A 20,025-nucleotide genomic window follows, 5' to 3' on the forward strand; every position below is an offset into this window, starting at 1 on the left:
CTGCTCTCTACTTAAACAGCAGGCTGAGGAGTGTAAAAACGGCACACAAGGTTGTGATCTTCACTTGTCCTATAAAAGAGTCCAGAATGAGTCACGTCTGAGAGAGCACTTCAGCACAGGATGCGTCCTCTCAAGTCTCCACTGTCAGGGTGTTTGAACTATCTTATGCCTTGTCTGTAAATTTAGTTTTACTGCCGTCTCTCCTCTGGTCTGTGTGCGTCCATGTGGATAAACGAGTGCATCCACTGTGGTTTATATCGGCTAATTCACATGATAACGGGCAGCAGTGAGGCTCAGTAGCTCTGCCACCTGACAGACGCCAACTGTACCCGGTATCCAGTCACACACCTCACTGAAACCCATACAGCTGGCCTGTGTGTGTGTGTCAACACCACAGTGCATCACCAGAATACTGAGAAGCCCTGAAATATGAATCATCCGACTCTCTGGACCTTAGGGGAGAGGGGGAGACATGCTGACACGAGGAAAACTGATATGAAACGCTGTCATCAAAGAACAGCGCAAATATGAAAGATCGACTGATTTGCTGATTATTTTCTTTTTTTTTCTTCTTTCTCTCTGAATCGGTTTGTCTGTCACTTCCTCTTGCTCTTTCTATGTCTCAATGTCACTCCATCTCTGTGTCCCAGAGATGACAACTTCTCTGACACTCTGAGTCAGAAGGCTGACAGCGAGGCCAGCAGCGGCCACGCTGGAGAGGATAAATGCTCGGGGAAAGACATCAGCTCGCCCACTGACACCCGGATCTCTGAGGCCTACATCACCAGGTTGGTTTTCAAACTGGTATAAATAACTGCTGTATATTGAACTGCAACATTTAAGCCGCTCTTTAGTGATTCCTTCATTCCTTGCATTATAAAACATCTGGAGTGCTGTAGATCTGTCCTCAATATCCAAAGGTAAGTACGGTACGTCACATTAGTAGACAAGAAATACCACAGATTTCACTGTACCTCAAACTTGCGGTATGAAAACGACATATTAAAGCAGAAGTAAGCGATATTTTTGTGTTAATATAAGTCTTAAATAGTTATATCTTCCGACAGCAATCACTTACATAGAGTGTTTGGACCGAAACACGGGTCTGTCAGTCACTCTGCTCTGCTCTGAGCCGAGGAGAAAACTTTTCTCGTATCCTACAAGTTTTATCCAATGAGGAGAGAGAACAGCATGAAGGGCTGTGTGTGCAGCCAAGGGATGCGCCTGAATGTGGCGACGTAGGGACGAGGACCAATAGATCCATGACGAGGGCGGGGGCTGCTAACTCCACCGGCTGACAAGACGTTATGGTGCGTTCAAGGCAACCCGTAACTCGTGTATTTCCGACCTGTGAACTCGTACCAGTTCGATCTGGTACGAGTTCACGGGTCGGAAGTTACGAGTGGCCGTTATAGTGACTTTCACAGGTAAAACAGGTCGGAAAAACACGAGTGGGTTGCCTGGAACGCTACAAAGTCGTAAGTTGTGACGCTGTAGTTGAAGTTGAAGCTGTAATTTACGGTTTCAAAAGCCTGCCTGGAACGCAGCATTAGCCAAAACGACCGGATCGCTTACTTCTGCTTTAAGGGTTTCTTATTCTAAAATACAAAAACACACATTCTAATAAGCTCGCAGCTGTGTTGATTAATATCAGTCCTCCTCAGACAGTAACCAGAACACATCTTAAAGTTCACATCAGCTTTATCTAATGAGTCAGTCGATCCAAAACACACAACAGTCCAGCTGCATGTCTGCGACGTCAGCGCTGCAGCATCCAACATGCATAATGAGCTTCAGGTGTGAATACGGCCACACACTCGGATACTTGTAGAACGGATAGACGTGTCACAGAGAGACCAACACACACACGTAGAGATGGTGTTTGGTGTTTGGTATTATGAACAGCATCCTGAAGGAAGCAGGAAATAGATGAACACTGAACACCCAGTCCTCAGCGTTATCATACGCTGCCTCCTCCTGTCATCCTGTATCTTCAGCCCACCTCTCTCAGCCCTGCTGCCAAAAGAGCAATACACTTCTCCCACTTTATTTTATTCCCACTGCCCACTGCCCAGACAGTTCACAATGTAAAGTATGAAGTATTAAATGCCCATTTCACATCGGTGCTTAGTCATCATCAGCACAACACGCACGCACACACACAGGGAGGACACACACATATCCGATCACACCTCAGTCTTTTTGGCAGCGTCCGCTGGTTGCGTGCCAGTATTTTGTCTCTTGCTTCTCTTCAGTGCTACATTTCTGCCGGTGGAGTAAGCGACCTTGAAACGTCTGTTGCTGGCTCTTGCCAAACGCATGAACAAACGCTATTTTATTCAGAGCCATACTCACTCCCCTCTCTACTCCACTGTTGAAATGTTGATGATTCATACTAGAGGCGATATTTACACCACTGCAGGTATTTGTATGCAGAATAAGAACATGGCTCAATCAATCTTTTTTTTTTTTTTTTTTTTCACAACAGCCTTAATGAAGCTCCTCTAACATCCCAAAGCCACTCTCTATCTGTCACCAGCTCCCAGGTGACCCCCCCCCCCCGCCCCCCCTTCCCCTCCCAACCCTCACTCACTCACTCACTTCCCTGCTCTTCCATTCAGACAATCCTCATACGCCTTGAATCATTTATATCCTCGGCTTTATTTAGATTCTTTCCTCTCCTGGCGTTTTCAATCAACAGCACCCTCACCAGACGAACCTCTGTCGGAGTTTTGGCACCACAATCATGGCAAATCCATAAACAAGACAGTTACATTAGAGTTCTGTTTCATCGCACCAAGTATCACAGTTGGTCCGCTTTCTGCTTTGATGCAGAGGAACTCAGGGCATGTCTTGTGATTTATATTATTATTAGCCGAGGCCATAATAAACAAAGGGTGAGCTGTCAGTGTGGTGACAGCTTGCAGAGTAAGTTGCAATGCCTGTTGTAGTACACTCTGTCCCAAAGGGGGACTGGTGTTGTGAATGTAGACTGCGCCCCCTGCAGGCTCGAAGCGCTTCCTGCACTTGTTTACTCTTTCAGATTTCTCACTGCAGTCTGAAAAATATATATATTTTTCTCTCATCAGGCACCGAGCCTGCACCACTCCACCACCCAGTCTTTTTCAAAAGGCTTATCTAACATTAGTATCCATTAGTGCCGTCAAGAAGTTTTTCATGATCATTAGCTCACATTTTTTGAGGATTTTTTTCAATATTCATATCCAGAGTGTTTTGCGGTGTGTGTGTATGTGTGTGTGTGTGTGAGCAGGTTTGGGTTTCAGAGTGTTACATAAGCACAATGAGTTTTCTAACTAATGTGGATGAGTAGTTTCCTGTGATGAAAACAGCAGGTTTGGGGAGATACCTCAGCAGCAGCGGCGGCGCTACAGGAAAATCTGCAATTACGTTCTCTCACAGTTCTTCATATCTGTACTCATTATTGCTTTTTATTTAGCAGAGTGATGATGGTGCCTGTGTATCGTAATGATAATGGCTGAGACAGCGTTCATTAAGCAGATGTAAACTCCCAAATGAGGCCATTTGCTTCTGAGAAGTGATTAAAGGATGAGTAATTCACTGCTTGTTCATCATCACAAAGACGCAGTAACACAGACAGAAGAGTCATTAAAACAGTTCACCTGACACACATCACCTTTCAGGTGGTATTGATGTAATATTTCATTTTTTTGCCACTCCGGAAAATGTTTAACAAATATGAAACTTCCCTCTTTTTTCCGAGTCATAAATATCAAGCAATATACTAGATTATGAAATTGTCAAGATTAAATTCTAATTCTTTGCCAGCAGACATGCTCAGATATCTTCTTAAGCCATCCTGCTGCTACACTCATGATAGTGATGATAACTTCTTTGATTAAACATTACAGCTCTGACTAGAACTCATAAATATGCAGAGCAGAGCGTATTGGAGCCATACAGAGGAGGATGTGCTGCTCTATTGACCTTTTATGGAGCCATAGCCCTGCTTTCAGCTCTCAGAGACGTCATGTACGGCTCAGCAGGGATGAATCTTTGACGATGAAGAAGTGTGTGTCTGATCTGACATGTGTCCATGCGTACTCAGCTGTGTTGCACACACAGTGTTTTCTGATGGGAGTGTTAAATTAGGTGTGTGGTTGTGTTTGTGTGTGTGTGTGTTTGTGAGGAGGTCCAGGTTCAGACAGAGGACAGCCCATTCTGCTGAAGCAGCTGTAGCTTCTCCCAGGGAGCCTGTTTTGGTTGCTGTGACGAGCCACAGGCTTCCCTCCTGTGGCCGACGTCCAGGTCCACTCTACCTGCTCTCCAAATAAGTTTATGGGCTGCACTGACATCAGGGTTTCTCTCATAGAACTGATTTTGCAACATAACTGATGATGCAACCTGCAAGTTTTAAATATATTTACTTATATTGGGTATATTCAATCAAAAGCTTAAAGCAGAAGTAAGCGATCCGGTCTTTTTTGGCTAACTTCCTGTCAGCCGATGGAGTTAGCAGCCCCCGCCCTCGTCATGGATCTATTGGTCCTCGTCCCTACGTCACCACATTCACGCGCATCCCTTGGCTGCACACACAGAGAGGACCGCCCCTTTATGCCGTTCTCTCTCCTCATTGGATAAAGCTTGTAGGATACAAGGAAAGTTTTCTCCTCGGCTTACAGCAAAGCAGAGTGACTGACAGACCCATGTTTCAGACCAAACACTCTATATAAGTGATTGCCGTCGGAAGATATAACTATTTAAAGGGATAGTAGCATTTTTTTAAAGTGGGGTTGTATGATCTACAAATAGCCCCTAAGTACTTTAATTGCAGTAGAAGACTCTCTACACTCCTCCCGTTCGCAACGCCAGCCCATAGCCCTGCCCAGAGATTTACAACATACAGTGTTGTGAACAGACCCAAAGAAACGGTCTATTTTCGCGGCCTAAAAGAGGTTTTACGTGAAAAAAAATTCACAGTTCCATTGTTCACTATATTATAATTTTTTCCAGCCCTTCAAAGTGCAGGAAAAACACAGTTTTTATTTGGACCTAACCAACTCACGTATCCCTCCGCCCACGGTTAGCGCCCGCCGATCAGCAGTTGGTTAGGTCCAAATAAAAACTGTGTTTTTATGCAATTAAAGTACTTGGGGGCTATTTGTAGATCATACAACCCCACTTTAAAAAAATGCTACTATCCCTTTAAGACTTATATCGACACAAACATTCCGCTTACTTCTGCTTTAAATTCTTGAATATATAGTTTATGCAAAAACAAGGAAAACATTTTGGTGAATAGGAAATGGGTCAGAAAGAGAAAGTAACTGCATTTGATTGCAATTTTCTGTTCAATAATACACATATATATGTTTTGTTGTCTTTCTATCCCAGTAGGCACAAGAAAAGATCAGAGCCACCGTCTCGCCGGCCCCCTGCCCGCCCCAGTGACGTCCACTGCATGGTGCACGCCTCCCAGCAGGGTCACGGCGGACACGGCGGCACTCCGGAGATGGGCTCCCCGGTCCTGGGCCACTTCAGCCCGCGGGACATGCTGCGGAGTCGCAACCACCTGCCCATGGACTCCCCCGAGCGGCGCCGTCGGACCGGCCACGGCAGCCTGACCAACATCAGCCGCCACGAGTCGCTGAAGAAGATGGAAAGCCCCCCGATCCGCCGCTCCACCTCCTCGGGCCAGTACACGGGCTTCACCGACGCCCACCACCACCATCACCACCACCACCACGGCGGCAAGCCCCTGGACCCGGAGAGCATCGCACAGGTCAGCGCGGGACGAGCGGCGACCCGACCGCAGCTCCCTCCACCATCAAAGCCCTGCCCCGCCCTGTAAAAACATAGTCAGTCCCTGTCTTCTGCTTCCTCTGGCTGCAACCGTGTCTGTGTGCTAAATACACGCAAAAGACTGGCTTCTCAGGCAGACAGCAGGGAGCGTAGCCTGACGTTGGGACTCATCACCATAAATTTACTGCAGTCTTGATTGCGAGCGTACCAAATTCTGTCACAAAATGGAAAGTCGTTGTTGCCTGGCTGGTAATAATTTGACATCTGCTTTTGCATCACCGCTGATAAGAGAAAGTGGTGGCTCTAATTTGATTGTTGTCACGTGTTCTGAATGGTAAATCCATAAAGGCTGCTTGTTTAGAGCCTATAGGTTTGAAAGCAGAGGTCACAGAGAGCGCTTCATCCGAACTGTGCTGGGCTGTCTGTCTAGTCTGCCTACTGGGAGCATGCTCAGATGAACACCACGCGTCATCTTTGCATCTCCTTTGCTATCCAAAAATCATGAGCATGCAGAGGGAGTGGTGCTGGTGTGAAGTAAAACTCTTAACTCTCTGCATGGAAAGTGCATGCTTGGTTTTTGAAAAACTGTCACTGTGGTCCTGTTAATATAGTTTTTTTTTTTCTGTTCCTGCGTATCTAACTCTGCCATCTCTGTCCTTTGATGTGTTCGTTTCATCTTGTTTTATTTTTCCCCCCTTTTTCATCTCTCCCTTCTACCCTTTCTTCTAATTTACTCTCCCTCTTAACCCCAACCTACCTCTTCTTTTATTCATCTGGCTCATCTATGTCCTTGTCGTCCTCCCACATCCTCTCCCTCCTCTCACACACACGCTCTCCTTTATCCTCCCGCAGGACATAGAAGAAACCATGAACACTGCTCTGAACGAGCTGCGTGAGCTGGAGCGGCAGAGCTCGGCTAAGCACGCCCCCGACGTGGTGCTGGACACCCTGGAGCAGCGGCAGAACTCCGGCGGCGGTGGCGGCGGCAGCGGCGGGGGTCCCACGCCGGCCAGCTCCAGCGAGTCCCTCAGCCCCATCCACGGCGTCATGCTGAGGTCCACCGCCAACACCGAGCCGCCCATCCGCCGCAGCACCAGCTCCTCCAGCGACACCATGAGCACCTTCAAGCCAGTGGTAGCGCCCCGCATGGGGGTGCAGCTCAAACCCCCCGCCTTGAGGCCCAAGCCCATGGTCCTGCCCAAATCCAGCCAGGCCCCACAGCCTCCAGCTACATCTGCTCAGGACGCTCTGGACAAGTCCTGCACCATGTAACCTCCAGGACCACAACCAGAGATTTAAAACAAAAACAAAACAAAACAAAACTCTCAATCAACTTCCAGGGGGCTGCAAAAATGCTAACACTGTCTAGACTTTAATAGATATACTGCGAATAAATATCTCAGAGTGTGTAACATACATTGAACTGGACAGGAAAATATATTGTAGTGTTTTGAAGCTGAAAACGAGAACCTATAGAGCGGGAGGGGGAGGGGGGGGACTGGTGATGGAGCCACAGATGGAGACAGGTTTGTCATTCAGGCAAATGTGGTGTTGATAACATGCACAGTTATGTGTTAATATGCTTAGGTTAATATTATCTAACATACTTTTTTCTTTAAAAAAAAAAAAGAATTCAAACAACAAATCACAAAGGCTTCCCTCGAGGTTTTAGAAAAACGTATTCTAGTTAGTTTAGTTTACAGACACTCCTGGACTGTGTAAACTTTGAACAAAACATGGTGCATGTAGCTCCTCTGTTTACCACTGAACCTGACACAGAGCCTGATGAGAAGGACCTCAGAGGGGCGGTGTGACCTGCTTCGTAGGCCTTACTGACTTTGAGATGCGACTGATTTCAGATAATATAAATACTTTAACAAAAGGTGCTGTGACTACATGGACAGAGATGGTTTGAAGGTTGGGACTGATAACAGGCCTGGAGAGCTTTTTTTTCAATAACAAATGGTACTCTGTTAATAAATTAGTCGTAGTACTGACTCACTAGCGTGTAAACTGCAACTCTCTTTGGCAAGGCATACCATTGTCAGTTGTGTCTCAGAAAATGTACAAAAAGATCACCTCTGTGCTGGATTTGCTCAAAAAATGATTTGAACATATTCCCACATGGCCTGGAACTTAATATGACTATTGGATAAAACCACTATTTCATTATGAACTGAACTCTAGATTTCCTGCATCAATTACTGGTGATGAAGGGATCAAATATGCCTAATAAGTTATGCCTTTACATCTGTATAGCCCGTGGGGAACCGTGTGAAACGTTATGACAAATCATCTCCTACCTACAGTATATACAACACATTATACAGTGTGAACCACACGCCATAGCTTCTTTTAATGCCTTGCTTGGCTTTATCTACCCAAAGACATGGCTGTATAAGTGTAAAGCATGGATGTTGACCCTCCATATAATGATGTAGGCATTCTTCATATTGACTGATGTGTATAGACTCGAAGGCAGCGCCGTGTGAGAGCGCTGCCAGTAGCCATGGACCTAATGACTGTTAGTGTAAAAGCCGACCCCCACCCCTAACGTGTTCATTCACCCTTTTCCCTTCGCTTTTCTTAGTCGGGATCTCTCTGGAAACAGCTACTTGCTCCAGGTGTCCCTCTTGTCTTGTTTTATGTTAAGCTGAGAATGACAGTTCAGTGTTTTTTTGTACTGACGCTGAGCCTTTCTTTGTGGACTTTGTGGAAGAAGACACTCCGATTGTCTGGAGTGCAACACGGAAACCGGAGGAAGACTCCCAATCAGCGAGGAACAGCTCCAGTCAAGTCAGCTCCATTATGTTCCCAAGTCAAAATGCAATAGCCCCATAAAACAGTATGTGCCAGTGAGTTCCAACGGTGTGACTGTGACCCTGTATGTGTCCTTTTTTTTTTTTCTTTTTTTTTAAAGTAACCTCTGTACTGTACAAATAACAGAATTGGGTGCATGTCCTGGGAATGTTTGGCTAGCATAATAACACATAGAAGAGATTGGGTTTGCAATGAGTTAGCAGTGCTCTCTAACAGAAGGTTTACACTATCTTTGACTTGACAGAAATTGTGTGCGCGTGTGTGTGTAATAATCAGAAGTTGAATTGATTTCTGAATGAATAACTAACTTTCATTATTTTTATAATCTTTGTTGTTATCTTTGTTGTGTTTCTGGGTAGAGACTTCGGTATAGAACAAACAAATGTAGAACAAATATCCAGAGATGCAGGTGTTCACCCACAGTATGAAGCCAGTTGTATAAAATGCTTTTGTCACTAATGTAACATCATCAACAACAGTAGGACTCAGTTATGCCATCTGTAGGCTTTAGGCTACTCTGTGGTGTTATGTACATCTGTAGTATGTACTTGTGAAAGTGCCTTTGAAAATGTTTTAGAGGAACTTCAGACATTCTGTCCTGTTGCATTTTCATGTCAGATGCTGTGTTTTTGAGGAAATGCGGTGCAGGAAGAAGACACATTAATAAGTAATAATGCCATTTTCCAAACAGTTATATGACAGAATTGATAATAAATAAAAACAGCTTACCCATTGTGACATTGCACTTTTATGTATATAACTGTAAATATGGCATGTAACATCATAACATTTAGAGTTCTTTGAGGGCTTATACCTCTAAGGATTTCTTTCTAATAAAGAAAATAGTTTGTCGAATCTCAGGTGGATTCTTTTCCCCCCATGTTTTATATTATCTACAGATTCACTCGGAGAAGCACTGCACACTGGGCATTCAAAATATATAAACATCACTCAGAAACAACTATGGGTAGTGAGGTGTATTGGACTGAGAATACTGTAATCATAGTATACTCATCAGTATCGTATAAGAAGGTGTTTTTATTATCCAGTGTGTTTTCAGCTTGATGGAGCTTTTACATTTACAAATCATCTGCAGAATTTGTTCCTTATTATTATGCATGGTAAAGATCTTTCTATCAATACGTATGACTGAAAAAGTATAGGACACCTTCAAACTGACAGTGGGTGTATTGTTTTATTTCTACATTTCTAAACAATGATTACGGGAAGGTATTAAATTATGACACATAATCAGATGTTGAATAACTAATATTATGAAACAGTACGTTTCTAACTGTAGCACAGTCTCCATCCAGCCCTTCATTCATTCTTTAAAGAATAATGTATGCCTCCTCTGTCTAAGCGTTGTGTTCTGCTATGTACGGGAGCTTAACAGGGACTTTGCGTTCCTCAGACCTCCATCCAGCCACAGCGCTGTTTGCGGGAGTAAGAGTGACTCTCTGTTTGCTCCAGGCTTTGGTGTGGGTCTTCAAGGCCATCTGGTGGAAACAGAGAAGAAAGATTTCTTTGTTTTGGATGTTGTCACAGAACATTCTTCCCCCACAGCTGGACCGAAACATGCTGTGGTTTGATAAGAGTAGTAAAGAAGAAAATACACTTCTGAAAAAAATCGGTTTACCTCGGCAATCCCAACTTTCCTCTCCCAGGTGTGAATGCTCTGTTGCAGCTTTTTATATTTATCTTTTACATGCATGTACTCAGTTATATCAGGGGTCTGATAATCTGACATCTGGCGGCGCAGCCGTTGGTTGAGGGCCTCTGCCTTCAAACGCTCCTAATAATGGAGGGATGGAGCACATAAAGGGAATTAGTTTAAAGGACAAGAGAGATAGTAAACATGGTTTAAAGAGAAATGAAAAGGGGAAATTAAAGTATTATGTCTTATTTCATTTTATGCTACTTACATTGCCATTTGATTTGCATGGGGAGACTGATAACATAAACTATTTTTTGGACTAAGAACAAACCTCTTCAGCGTGCTGGATCTCCTCCTCAATTTTTGCCAGCATCTGCTTCCTGCTGGCGATGTCGTTGCTCAACTCTGTAGACTCCCGGGTGACACTCTGCAGCTTCTCCTGTTTACATATACACAAAGGGAGTTCACCTTTACTGCAAACATGGGGTGTGTTTTTAATAATGATACACTAAATTAGACAAGAGACTTCTGTCAAGCAACATTATAAAAAAAAGGCACCTTGTGTGAACCGAGGGCACGTTGTACTTTCAAACAGTCGACTTGATATTCATCCAAATTTTTGTCGATTCTTGGCTCATTGTACTCCTGGAAAATTTCCTAAATACAAGACACAGCACCGTGCATTGTTACATTTCTCAGGCAGAATAAAGTACACAATTAACCAACCTGAGCTGATTAAAGACTCTAATTCACTGCTCTCTTGAAAAATAGTTTAACTCACAGACAACACATTCAACTTTCTGATCTCTTTGCATCTCTGTTCATCCTGTCACTTTCATTCTCTACCTCATACTCGGCTTTTCCCATCTCTTTTTTCTGTTGAAGTTGCTGCTGGAGCTTCCTCTCCTCGACCCTCAGTGCCTGGATCTTCAGATTTAACTTCTCCAACTGAGTGACCTGTGTTTTTGTGTGTGTGTGTGTGTGTGTGTGTGTGTGTGTGTGTGTGTATGTGTGTGTGTGTGTGTGTGTGTGTGTGTGTGTGTGTGTGAGAGAACAGGGCAGATAAAAGGACAAAAAATAAGTTTGAAAAAAACTGCATATCCCATATCTCTTCCTCCTCCCATGAAAGAAAAGTTAAATACAATGTGGTTGTTGTGGATTTTTTATGGCTTTAAATATTAAAGCCATATAAAATCCTGGTAAAAAAAAAAAAAAAACTGAAAAAAGCACCAAATATCTGAACTATAATACACATGCATTTATGAATTTTAGTTATTTATTTACATAGCCCTGAGAATAATAGCTTTTATGAATCAAAGATCCTGTTATGGTTGAGAATCTATTTAAATACTTTTTTGTGCAAATACTTATTTGGACCAAACCAAATGTCTACCTTGAACTTGTCTTTGATGTAATGGAGCACCTTCTCTGGCTCCTTCATGTCCAATCTGTTGTCCTTCATAGGTTTGAGTATTCTGCGTTCAAACTCTTTCTTGGCCTTTCTGATCTCTGCAAGATGCAATTCTGCCTCTTTCATTGTGGCCTGGAGGGACAAGCAGGATGAGTGAGTGGAAATCACTGTAAGTTTGTATTTGTTTGTGTGATAGGAGCTAACCTTGTAGTTGTCCTGGATTCTTTTATATCTCTGTATGAGCTTCCCATGGTCTTGTTGTGTCTCTGCCACCTCCCTCCGTGCCACATAAAGTTTCTGTTCCAAGGTCAGCTGCTGGATTCCATCTGATATGCAGGACCGAGGAGACCTCCGCCTCCGCCCACGGCCCTGAGAGTGCAGTGCAGAAAGTTTTTGTCAGCGGAACAGTGTAATTCTCAAGAATTACCATCATGAAGAAAATAAATACATTTTGTTATTATTATTACAAAACTAACAATGGGACTTTTGCCTGTCAAAACCAATACACACGGCTGCCCATAAGTTGGAATACATTTTTTTTAACCTCTTTTCATTAAATGATTGTGACAATGTGTTTTATTCTTGATAAAGTGTTTATCTTCTCAAAACTTAAATGATCAATCTCTTCCAAACAAATCACTGTGAAAATTAAACCACAATTAACCTTTACAATAGGAATAATAAAGAGGAATGTGTCTGAAAACAAAATTATTCCTACTTTATGGGCAGCAAAGATGTCCTCTTACCTGTTCAACTATAATTTTTGTAATGTGTATTACTGGGGTAAGAAGACACATTATTGGCTACAGAATTTGCTTACTTTAAACTCTCTTGTGTTTTGAATTCTTCATCCTAATTTGTGAGCTCGAGGTGTCATTCTGTTTCTGTCCAGAATAAGGGGTCTTTCTTCACTGTGTTGATTTCCACAGTGAAATGTAGGACAACAATAAATGCCCGTTTTGATTATAGGTATAGCCTAACTTTAGCTCTGATCACTGGGTGATACATACCCCACCCTCCAGCTGGGAGGCTGCTGCTCCTGAGGCCTCTCCCCCGGCCTGGGGCACCAGGTCCTGCTGATCCAGGCGGCTGAGGAACCGTTCAAACATGTCGTTTTCTGCCAGCAGGGCTGCAGTGGATCTTCTGGAGAGGAGGCGAATAACAGCGACTTCAGTCAGTCAAGGAAAAGTGTCACAGCTACAAGTTTGGTTTCAGAAGTTGCAAATCTAACAGTTAAACCTAAATGCTTCTAAATACCAGTTTTTATAAGTGTGCTTAAACCATTTTAACAGTCATACTGACCTAATTTAAATATATTCATGTCTAACCTTCTGCTTTTGGCTAGCCTAACTAGCCAACGTTAGCATGCTGTACAAAATAGCTTAAATAAAGTTGATAATTGTACGGTAAAAACCATTTTTAACCAAACGACGTTCTTGAATTTATATTATTACCTTAGCTCTTCTTCGGTCCATTCGTGGCGGAGCTGTTTTTGTTCTTTTTGTGTGACCTCTTTCCCCCTTTCTTCCCCCATTATCACCGAGAGCTCGGCTCGTCCTCCATGGTTGCTAAGGTACACTGAAAGTCTGCAGTGGTTGCTATGGGAGAGTGTTGCATTCAGGGGCCAGGGCAGGCTATGTGAATTTAAAACACATTTCCACAGAAGAGCTGACATAACCCGTGTGGTTATTACCGTAGTTGTCAGTTTAGTTTGTCATGCCCACACCCATAAAACTTTTTTTTTTTAGAGTGTTGAGTTGAGTGAGTGTTGTGTTGAGAGGGTAATTGTTAAAGGGGCAGGCCTTCAAACAAATTTCCCCTCTCTTCTCACTTTCAGTTTCATTTCTCTGTCAGACGAGTTAGCTCAGCCCCTGCTGCTGCATTGTTTAGCAGATCCGCTACATGCCACTTTGCTGATGCAGTAAAAGTTTATTCCAGGAGGATGACTTCAATCTCTGAATTCATCATCAAGACCCTGTGCGACCACCACGGTTCTTTGGACTTCCAGCGCCTGGGACAGATTGTCGCACTGAGGTTCCCCGGGAAGGAGTTCCTGCTGTCGAGATTCCTCTACGACGACGATAAACTGTCTATCAAGGAAGGAAGAATGAAGCCGACCCTGGGTCAGTCAATCGGTCCTGACAGTCTGGTGGTGGCTAAAACCAGTCTGCGGGTCTGTCAGACAAAGAACGGAGAGTGTCTGCAATGTGAGGATTTACACCTGTGCAGGTATTATGTCTGCGGAGACTGCACTTTTGGGTAAGAAACTTAATTGGCTGCTGTAGCTACCACGGTTGGAGGATTTGTATTTTTTCTTTAAAAGCAGAAGCTACCCTTTACAACTGGGTGTTAAAAGCTCAACCCTCTATGGTACCATGTTGCCCACAGGCAACATACCACTTTTTGGCCTCTCACATCTCCACAATTCATCCCATTTAATGCTGTAATACTTTAAAAAAGAGAGGAGACCTTAGAGCAGCCTTTCTCAAAGTGGGTGCCGCGGCACACTGGGGTGCCGTCTGACTGCGTCAAGGGTGCCGTGAAAAAAATACCTCTTCTGACATTTCATACGATGCATATATGCAAAGGGGCCATGTCCACCGGACGCCCTTTTAGCGCACTGGGCGTCAGATCCTATGGAGCTCAGAAAAAAGCTCTCGGAGCTTCCTTTTTTTGTTGCGGCGCTCAGAGCGCTCAGAGTTGAAATATGTTCAACTTTTGGAACAGCGCCGCGCTTGTCAAGCGGCTCGGACGTGAGGCGGCTCGTTTCTGCAGCGTTCAGAGAGAGAGAGAGAGACCGCTCCGTGGACACGGCCGTTGGTCACGGGTACTCAGAGCAGTGGGGTCCGTGTCCACCGGACACCGGACGCTATGAAAAAAATGCGTCGTACCAGGCACACGTCTCACATTGATCACACACGTATCACACCCCCTCCTCTCTGATTGTTCGTAACGGAGTCAGAACGGAGCGGAGACCGCCGGCGGATATTCATCTGAACGCGTGCCTGCGCTGCGCGCATGTAGACCTTTCTCTCTTCCTCTCACATTGCGGATTATTGTGTGCGTGTGTGTGCATATGTAGGCTACAGAGGCACCTATGCATAAATACTGTAATACTGTCCCGTCTAAATAAACAGGACATTTACATTTAGGCTGTGCAGTGTCATTTTGAATTATATTTTACACAGGGGTGCCGTGAGATTTTATGCACTTTTGAAAGGTGCCCTGACTGAAAAAAGTTTGAGAAACGCTGCCTTAGAGAACCACTAACAATGCTTTAATTTATCACATGACTTTCAAGAAGCCATACTGAAACCTTTTTACAGTCTATGACTGAAACCCTTTTTTGCAGACTTTTTCAAAGGAAACAGAAAACTTCCAAAAATAAATAATTTTTAAAAATTTCTTTAGATTATGTTTATTTGGTCTATTTTGAGACATAAAAACACTCCAAACATTTTTTTCCCCACTGGCATCATAATGCGTACCATAGAGGGTTAGGCCTGTATGATAACTGTAGAGCAGCAGAAGCAACGTTTGAGTGACAGAGGCCTGCCCTGCACACACACACACACAGATTTCCTTTTGTTACATTTTTTTTGTCCTTATTTACTGTAATGTCTGCTTCTGTGTCCAGTAGCCTGATAGCATCATCAATGCATCTTTTATGCTGTTAGAAAATGAAGTGTAAAGCTTTGAAATACCTTTCAGTTTCCCTGAAAATAGCAAGTACCGTAGATTACCTTATCCTGCCACTTCCATTATTGTTTAACCAGTAAAACCAGCCTGTATTGTAGATTGTAGTTTGGATGTGAATACTTTTTTCCAACATATCACTATTATTATTATTGCTGTGGTGGTTGTTATTGTTCTTTATGAAGCATTTTTGTCATTTTTAGATATAAGTGTAAAAATCCCCACAGTCTGGCCTCGTCCTACAATGCAGAGCTTTTGATGAGACATGGTCTTCAGGATTTGACAGAAAAACAGCTGTTCCAGCTGCTTCTGCAAAATGATCCCTATCTGTTGCCTGAGGTAGGTTTTGCCTCGTATTAGAGTATAAAAAAGAATGCACGCTTTTGAACGTATATTTTTCTGGTAATACAGCCATCCTCCTCTATACACCCATCTAGATATGCCCACATTACAACAAGGGCAATGGTTTGCATGGTTCCTGCAGGTTTGGCGTTGACTGCACCAAGCTTCATGTCTGCCAGCACTATTTCCAGGGTGACTGTAAGTTTGGTTCTTCGTGTAAGAGAGCCCATAATATTCATGCACAAGGAGTGAAGGTTTTCCGTGGATTCAGTGAGGAGAACATTCAAAACCTTCCTAGAATCTACAGAAATAAATTGATCATCATGAATCTAAGGACTGCTCCTGCTTCTGGTAAAGAATATGTATATTTTTAGGAATTATATTTCCTAACTGATATACTACATAAATGGTTTCCAACATTGATACTGTATGTGTGTCATTTGCAGTATTGCCAAAAATGACAAATCCCACTCAGCAGCCTTCCACCTCAGCTTTCCAACAGCATTCCCACCAGTCTTCCCTGCAGCCTTCCCTCACCAATCCTGGGCGCCCCACCACCAGGTCTGCCTGTCCATCTAAACCCACAAATGATGCTGACAAAAAGGAAATATGCCTCTACTTCATTCGGAGACACTGCAGGTTCACCGGTAACTAGGATGCCCTGATAAGACACGCAAGACAAGATGTACTCATGTGGATCTGTGAGAAATGAAAAAAAATGTCTGGTGTATCACTGCCTAAACTGGTGCTTTCTATCACTGTTTTGTTTTTTCAGAGAGGTGCGTTCATGTCCATTGGACCCTACCTTACAGATGGCAGGTTTTAGACACTGATGGTAAGACCTGGAAGGATTTGAAAAATATAGAAGACATTGAGAAGGCCTTCTGTGACCCCGGACATGACACAGATCAACCCATCTCAGAGATGTTCCGTCGCCTTGGTCTTCAAAGGTGCATGAGCGAAGAAACGCACCACAGAGATGCACACAGTCTTTAAGTTTATAAGTATAGTGCAGAGAAACTATTTTTTACTGTATTTACACTGTTTTCTCTCAGCTCTGCATCCGCCGTTGCACAGGCAGTAAACTTCATGACGATGACATATGAAGGGTCTCCAGTTCGTCGTCTGTCCACTGCCTCCTCTGTCTCAAAGCCCCCTCACTTCATCCTTACAACACAATGGCTTTGGTACTGGAAGGATGAGACTGGGAAATGGACGGAGTTCGGACAGGTCAGACAAAATCTTACTAATAATACAGCTTTGAATTTGTTCAGTCATGATCAGATGAAGTCAGTTTTAATAGGCCAGTAACAGGGCCTTGTTTTATTCACCCTTTGTTAATTATCTTTCCCACATTCCCTGGTAAATGAAAAAATCTAAACTAGACTGTCCTCTGCTCTTTGTGTTAGGGTGATGGTGACACACCAGCCTCTGTCACTTCTGAGACTCTGGAGAATGTGTACCTGGCAGACAGAGATGCAGAGATCCCTTTCAGTGCTGGAAAACATCAGTATATCCTTCACTTCAAAGGCAAACCAGGAACACCCCAGATGTATCAAGAGAACTTAAAATACAAAACTAAGAGAGAGGTCAGGAGGAGGCCTCGCTTTGTGTCTCCTCACGACGTGAAGGCAAAGGTGGAAAGGTATTTTCATTTGCATTTATTGAAAGATGTTTTACATGGTCCTTGCGACTTTAAAACTGCAGTGCCTCCAGTTAGACAGTTCTGAATATGTTTGTCTTTCCTGCAGTGCATCTTCACCCAGCTCCAGCACTTCCACTGCTGAAAGTTTCCCATCCCACTGGGACAAGAGTGCCCTACCTGATTTTGGATACAAGGTATCCTCCTAACACCATTTATTATTCCATCCATCCATTAGCTATAGCATTTATCTGTGGAGGACTGTGGGAGTACACCTGGACAGGTTTCCAGTCTAACGTAGGATTGACAGAGACAAACCTTATGTACAAGTCTCTTACTGTTTTGTTCCTTCATAAAGAATAAATATATACTTATATTCACCGTTAATGAATGTTTTTATTTGTACTTTACTCTTAACTTTCAGCTTGTGCGTCTCTCCAAATCTGAGGGGGACTATAAAATGATAAGGAAGTTGTTTAAGAACACTATGCCCCTGAGTAAAATTAAGAGCATCCGGCGGATCCAGAACCCTTCACTGTGGAAAGTCTTTCAATGGTAAACCCCTGTTTTTTAAAGAAAAGATTTGACATTACTTGCGTTGATAACTTCTTTACCTTTTTTGCAAAGCTGATAACACTTGGTTGGATGTAGAGCCACCACACAAATAGGGGAGAGCAGCTGAACTGGCTCAGTCCAGACACAATCAAATCTGCCTACCAGCACCTCTCAGGCTGCGTTCTTTGCGGGGCACAGTTACTTCCTTCTGATGGTTTCCTGTCTACCTTAAGACCAGAGACAGACTTGGTGTTTCACCCTACCTTCAGCATTTATGCTTCAGCCAAACAAAGATAAAATAAGATAATCACCGACTGACTGTAGCTTTAGACTGCTCTTACAGACATAAGTCGTATGCATGAAAGCTAATAAGCTTGTTTCCCATTCAAACATATTATAATCCTAAAGTAAGATAAACTAGGCTGGTCGCTGTACCTTTATACAGTACTTGACGGACTGACATTAGAGCCACATGAACAAAAACTAATCAGCAAATGCATATGTTGCACATTCAGGCAGAAAGACCAGATGAAGGTGAGGAATGGAGGGACAGATGTGGAAACACCATACTTGTTCCACGGGACTGACGAATCCCTGATCGAGGCCATCTGTGAGCAAAACTTTGACTGGAGGATGTGCGGCGTCCATGGCACAGCCTACGGCAAAGGTACAGTAAGGCAACCTCACCAGGCCAACTAGCTTTACAGTAACTGTACAGAAGTCATCACACTTTCTTGAAACTGTGTTAATACTAGCACTTCCTTATTTGTTAGGGAGCTACTTTGCCAGAGATGCATCCTACTCAAGCAAATATGCCAGCATCAAACAAAGCCTTAACAAGATCATGTTTGTTGCGTTGGTCCTGGTGGGGGAGTACTGCAAAGGAAGGAGGGACTACGTCCGGCCCCCACCAAAAGGAAGCAGCAGATCCCTCTATGACAGTTGTGTTGACAACGAAATCAACCCCAGCATCTACGTCATCTTTGAAAAACAACAGATTTATCCAGAGTATGTTATTGATTACTTGTAAGTCATACTGCTGTTGTTGTCCTTTGGTGAAGGTTTCGGTCAGGGTAAAACTGTTCTTTCCTCTGATTAGTAGCAACTGGTGGCGTTGTTAAAGGCTTGTTCAGTCTGGTACAATAACTGTTCAGATCCTTTATAAAATGTAAGATAACCTACTTTAGCAAAAGCATAATTTCAGTTCACAACAGCAAAAAGAAGCCCAATGACCTGCCATTAAGGTGGAGATCATCTGAACTGTTGGGTGGTTTGATCTCTTGCAGAGCTTTACATTTTCTTAACTGACACATTTCCCTCTGGTAGTGGAATGTAAGTATGAAATTATAGAAATACAGTAATGAATGAATGGGAATCTGTGGGATTACTTCAGTGAGTCCTGGCGAATGTACAATATGCCAAAAAAAATAAAATAAAACATATTTTTGCACTGTTGAATGCATAATAAATGCTACTGTTTTTTTTTATGGTAACAGTCTTTTGCTTGTTAATGGTTGGTTGTGTCTGGTAGATGTAGATACCGGTATAAAAATTGATGACAGTTTTTTGGCCTCTTATGCTATTGAGAGTGAGGAGTCACGTGCCGATTTGGTCTAATCTGGGCGGGGTTTGAGCTTTTTACAGTCCGGTCGGCCATGATGGAAGGAGACGCTATCGGTTGCCAGGGGCAACGTCATCAGAACAGCACAGAGACGGACTAAATTCTAGCTCTTTTTTGCGCCAACAGCTCAACAAATTACAAGAAAGAATAAGGAGAAAGTAAATCACTGGAGCAGTTTTTAACACAGCAGTGATTTCCAGGCATTGTAAAACAGTAAATTACGGAGTAGACGATTTTGTTTTGCCCATAGACTAGTAAGGCTTTTGCCACCGGAATCCTTCCATCATGGCGGAGAAGGGGGGTGGGGCTCTGAGCTGTGACGACAACTCCTCACTCTCAATTGAGAGTGAGGAGTCACGTGCCGACCGGCTGATGGAAGGAGACGCTATCGGTTGCCAGGGGCAACGTCATCAGAACATCACAGAGACGCGACTAACTTCTAGCTCTTTTTTGCGCCAACAGATCAACAAATTACAAGAAAGAATAAGGAGAAAGTAAAT

The 20,025-nt window shown here is 43.5% G+C and overlaps 3 protein-coding genes across 8 annotated transcripts in view; 2 read left to right on the plus strand and 1 right to left on the minus strand.

Annotated features, from left to right (window-relative positions):
* Window positions 1–9,456, plus strand: part of srgap1a (SLIT-ROBO Rho GTPase activating protein 1a) — an 83,401-nt gene extending 73,945 nt beyond the window's left edge. For 2 of the 6 annotated variants that reach the window (XM_085779819.1, XM_085779820.1), the window contains exons 20-22: window positions 651–788; window positions 5,374–5,761; window positions 6,634–9,456. In XM_085779819.1, coding sequence (XP_085635945.1) covers window positions 651–788; window positions 5,374–5,761; window positions 6,634–7,053 — 946 coding nt within the window. In that variant the 3' untranslated portion in view covers window positions 7,054–9,456. Of the gene's footprint in view, window positions 1–650; window positions 789–5,373; window positions 5,838–6,633 lie in introns of all 6 variants that reach the window. The other 4 variants (XM_085779824.1, XM_085779822.1, XM_085779823.1 and 1 more) reach the window with 3 other exon arrangements.
* A 167-nt stretch (window positions 9,457–9,623) lies between these two features.
* Window positions 9,624–13,247, minus strand: cfap263 (cilia and flagella associated protein 263). Its single transcript, XM_085779825.1, has 9 exons — window positions 13,124–13,247; window positions 12,680–12,812; window positions 11,874–12,038; window positions 11,652–11,801; window positions 11,105–11,215; window positions 10,817–10,915; window positions 10,590–10,697; window positions 10,241–10,396; window positions 9,624–10,100 (listed from the first exon to the last, which is right to left on the minus strand). The coding sequence occupies exons 1-9, from the start codon at window positions 13,201–13,203 to the stop codon at window positions 9,960–9,962; spliced, it is 1,143 nt and encodes a 380-aa protein (XP_085635951.1). The 5' UTR covers window positions 13,204–13,247; the 3' UTR covers window positions 9,624–9,959.
* A 259-nt stretch (window positions 13,248–13,506) lies between these two features.
* On the plus strand, window positions 13,507–19,327 carry LOC146986156 (protein mono-ADP-ribosyltransferase PARP12-like). Its single transcript, XM_085779828.1, has 11 exons — window positions 13,507–13,928; window positions 15,569–15,704; window positions 15,803–16,058; window positions 16,154–16,354; window positions 16,483–16,657; window positions 16,763–16,937; window positions 17,117–17,352; window positions 17,459–17,546; window positions 17,774–17,904; window positions 18,420–18,571; window positions 18,678–19,327. The coding sequence occupies exons 1-11, from the start codon at window positions 13,612–13,614 to the stop codon at window positions 18,932–18,934; spliced, it is 2,124 nt and encodes a 707-aa protein (XP_085635954.1). The 5' UTR covers window positions 13,507–13,611; the 3' UTR covers window positions 18,935–19,327.
* The last annotated feature ends 698 nt before the right edge of the window (window positions 19,328–20,025 follow it).

The sequence above is a fragment of the Trachurus japonicus genome, chromosome 6 (assembly GCF_045865225.1).
Source record: "Trachurus japonicus isolate A0001 chromosome 6, Traja_1.0".
NCBI lineage: Eukaryota > Metazoa > Chordata > Actinopteri > Carangiformes > Carangidae > Trachurus > Trachurus japonicus.

What these genes read in the sequence shown, in the direction of transcription:
- cfap263 (XM_085779825.1), bottom strand. Translation starts at nt 13,203, where the DNA reads ATGGGGGAAGAAAGGGGGAAAGAGGTCACACAAAAAGAACAAAAACAG. An exon ending in GAATCCAGGACAACTACAAG is followed by an intron (nt 11,802 to 11,873) that starts GTTAGCTCCTAT and finishes TTGTCCCTCCAG; the next exon opens with GCCACAATGAAAGAGGCAGA. An exon ending in ACATCAAAGACAAGTTCAAG is followed by an intron (nt 11,216 to 11,651) that starts GTAGACATTTGG and finishes ACAAAAACACAG; the next exon opens with GTCACTCAGTTGGAGAAGTT.
- LOC146986156 (XM_085779828.1), top strand. Translation starts at nt 13,612, where the DNA reads ATGACTTCAATCTCTGAATTCATCATCAAGACCCTGTGCGACCACCAC. An exon ending in GTGAAGGCAAAGGTGGAAAG is followed by an intron (nt 17,353 to 17,458) that starts GTATTTTCATTT and finishes TCTTTCCTGCAG; the next exon opens with TGCATCTTCACCCAGCTCCA. An exon ending in TACCTGATTTTGGATACAAG is followed by an intron (nt 17,547 to 17,773) that starts GTATCCTCCTAA and finishes CTTAACTTTCAG; the next exon opens with CTTGTGCGTCTCTCCAAATC.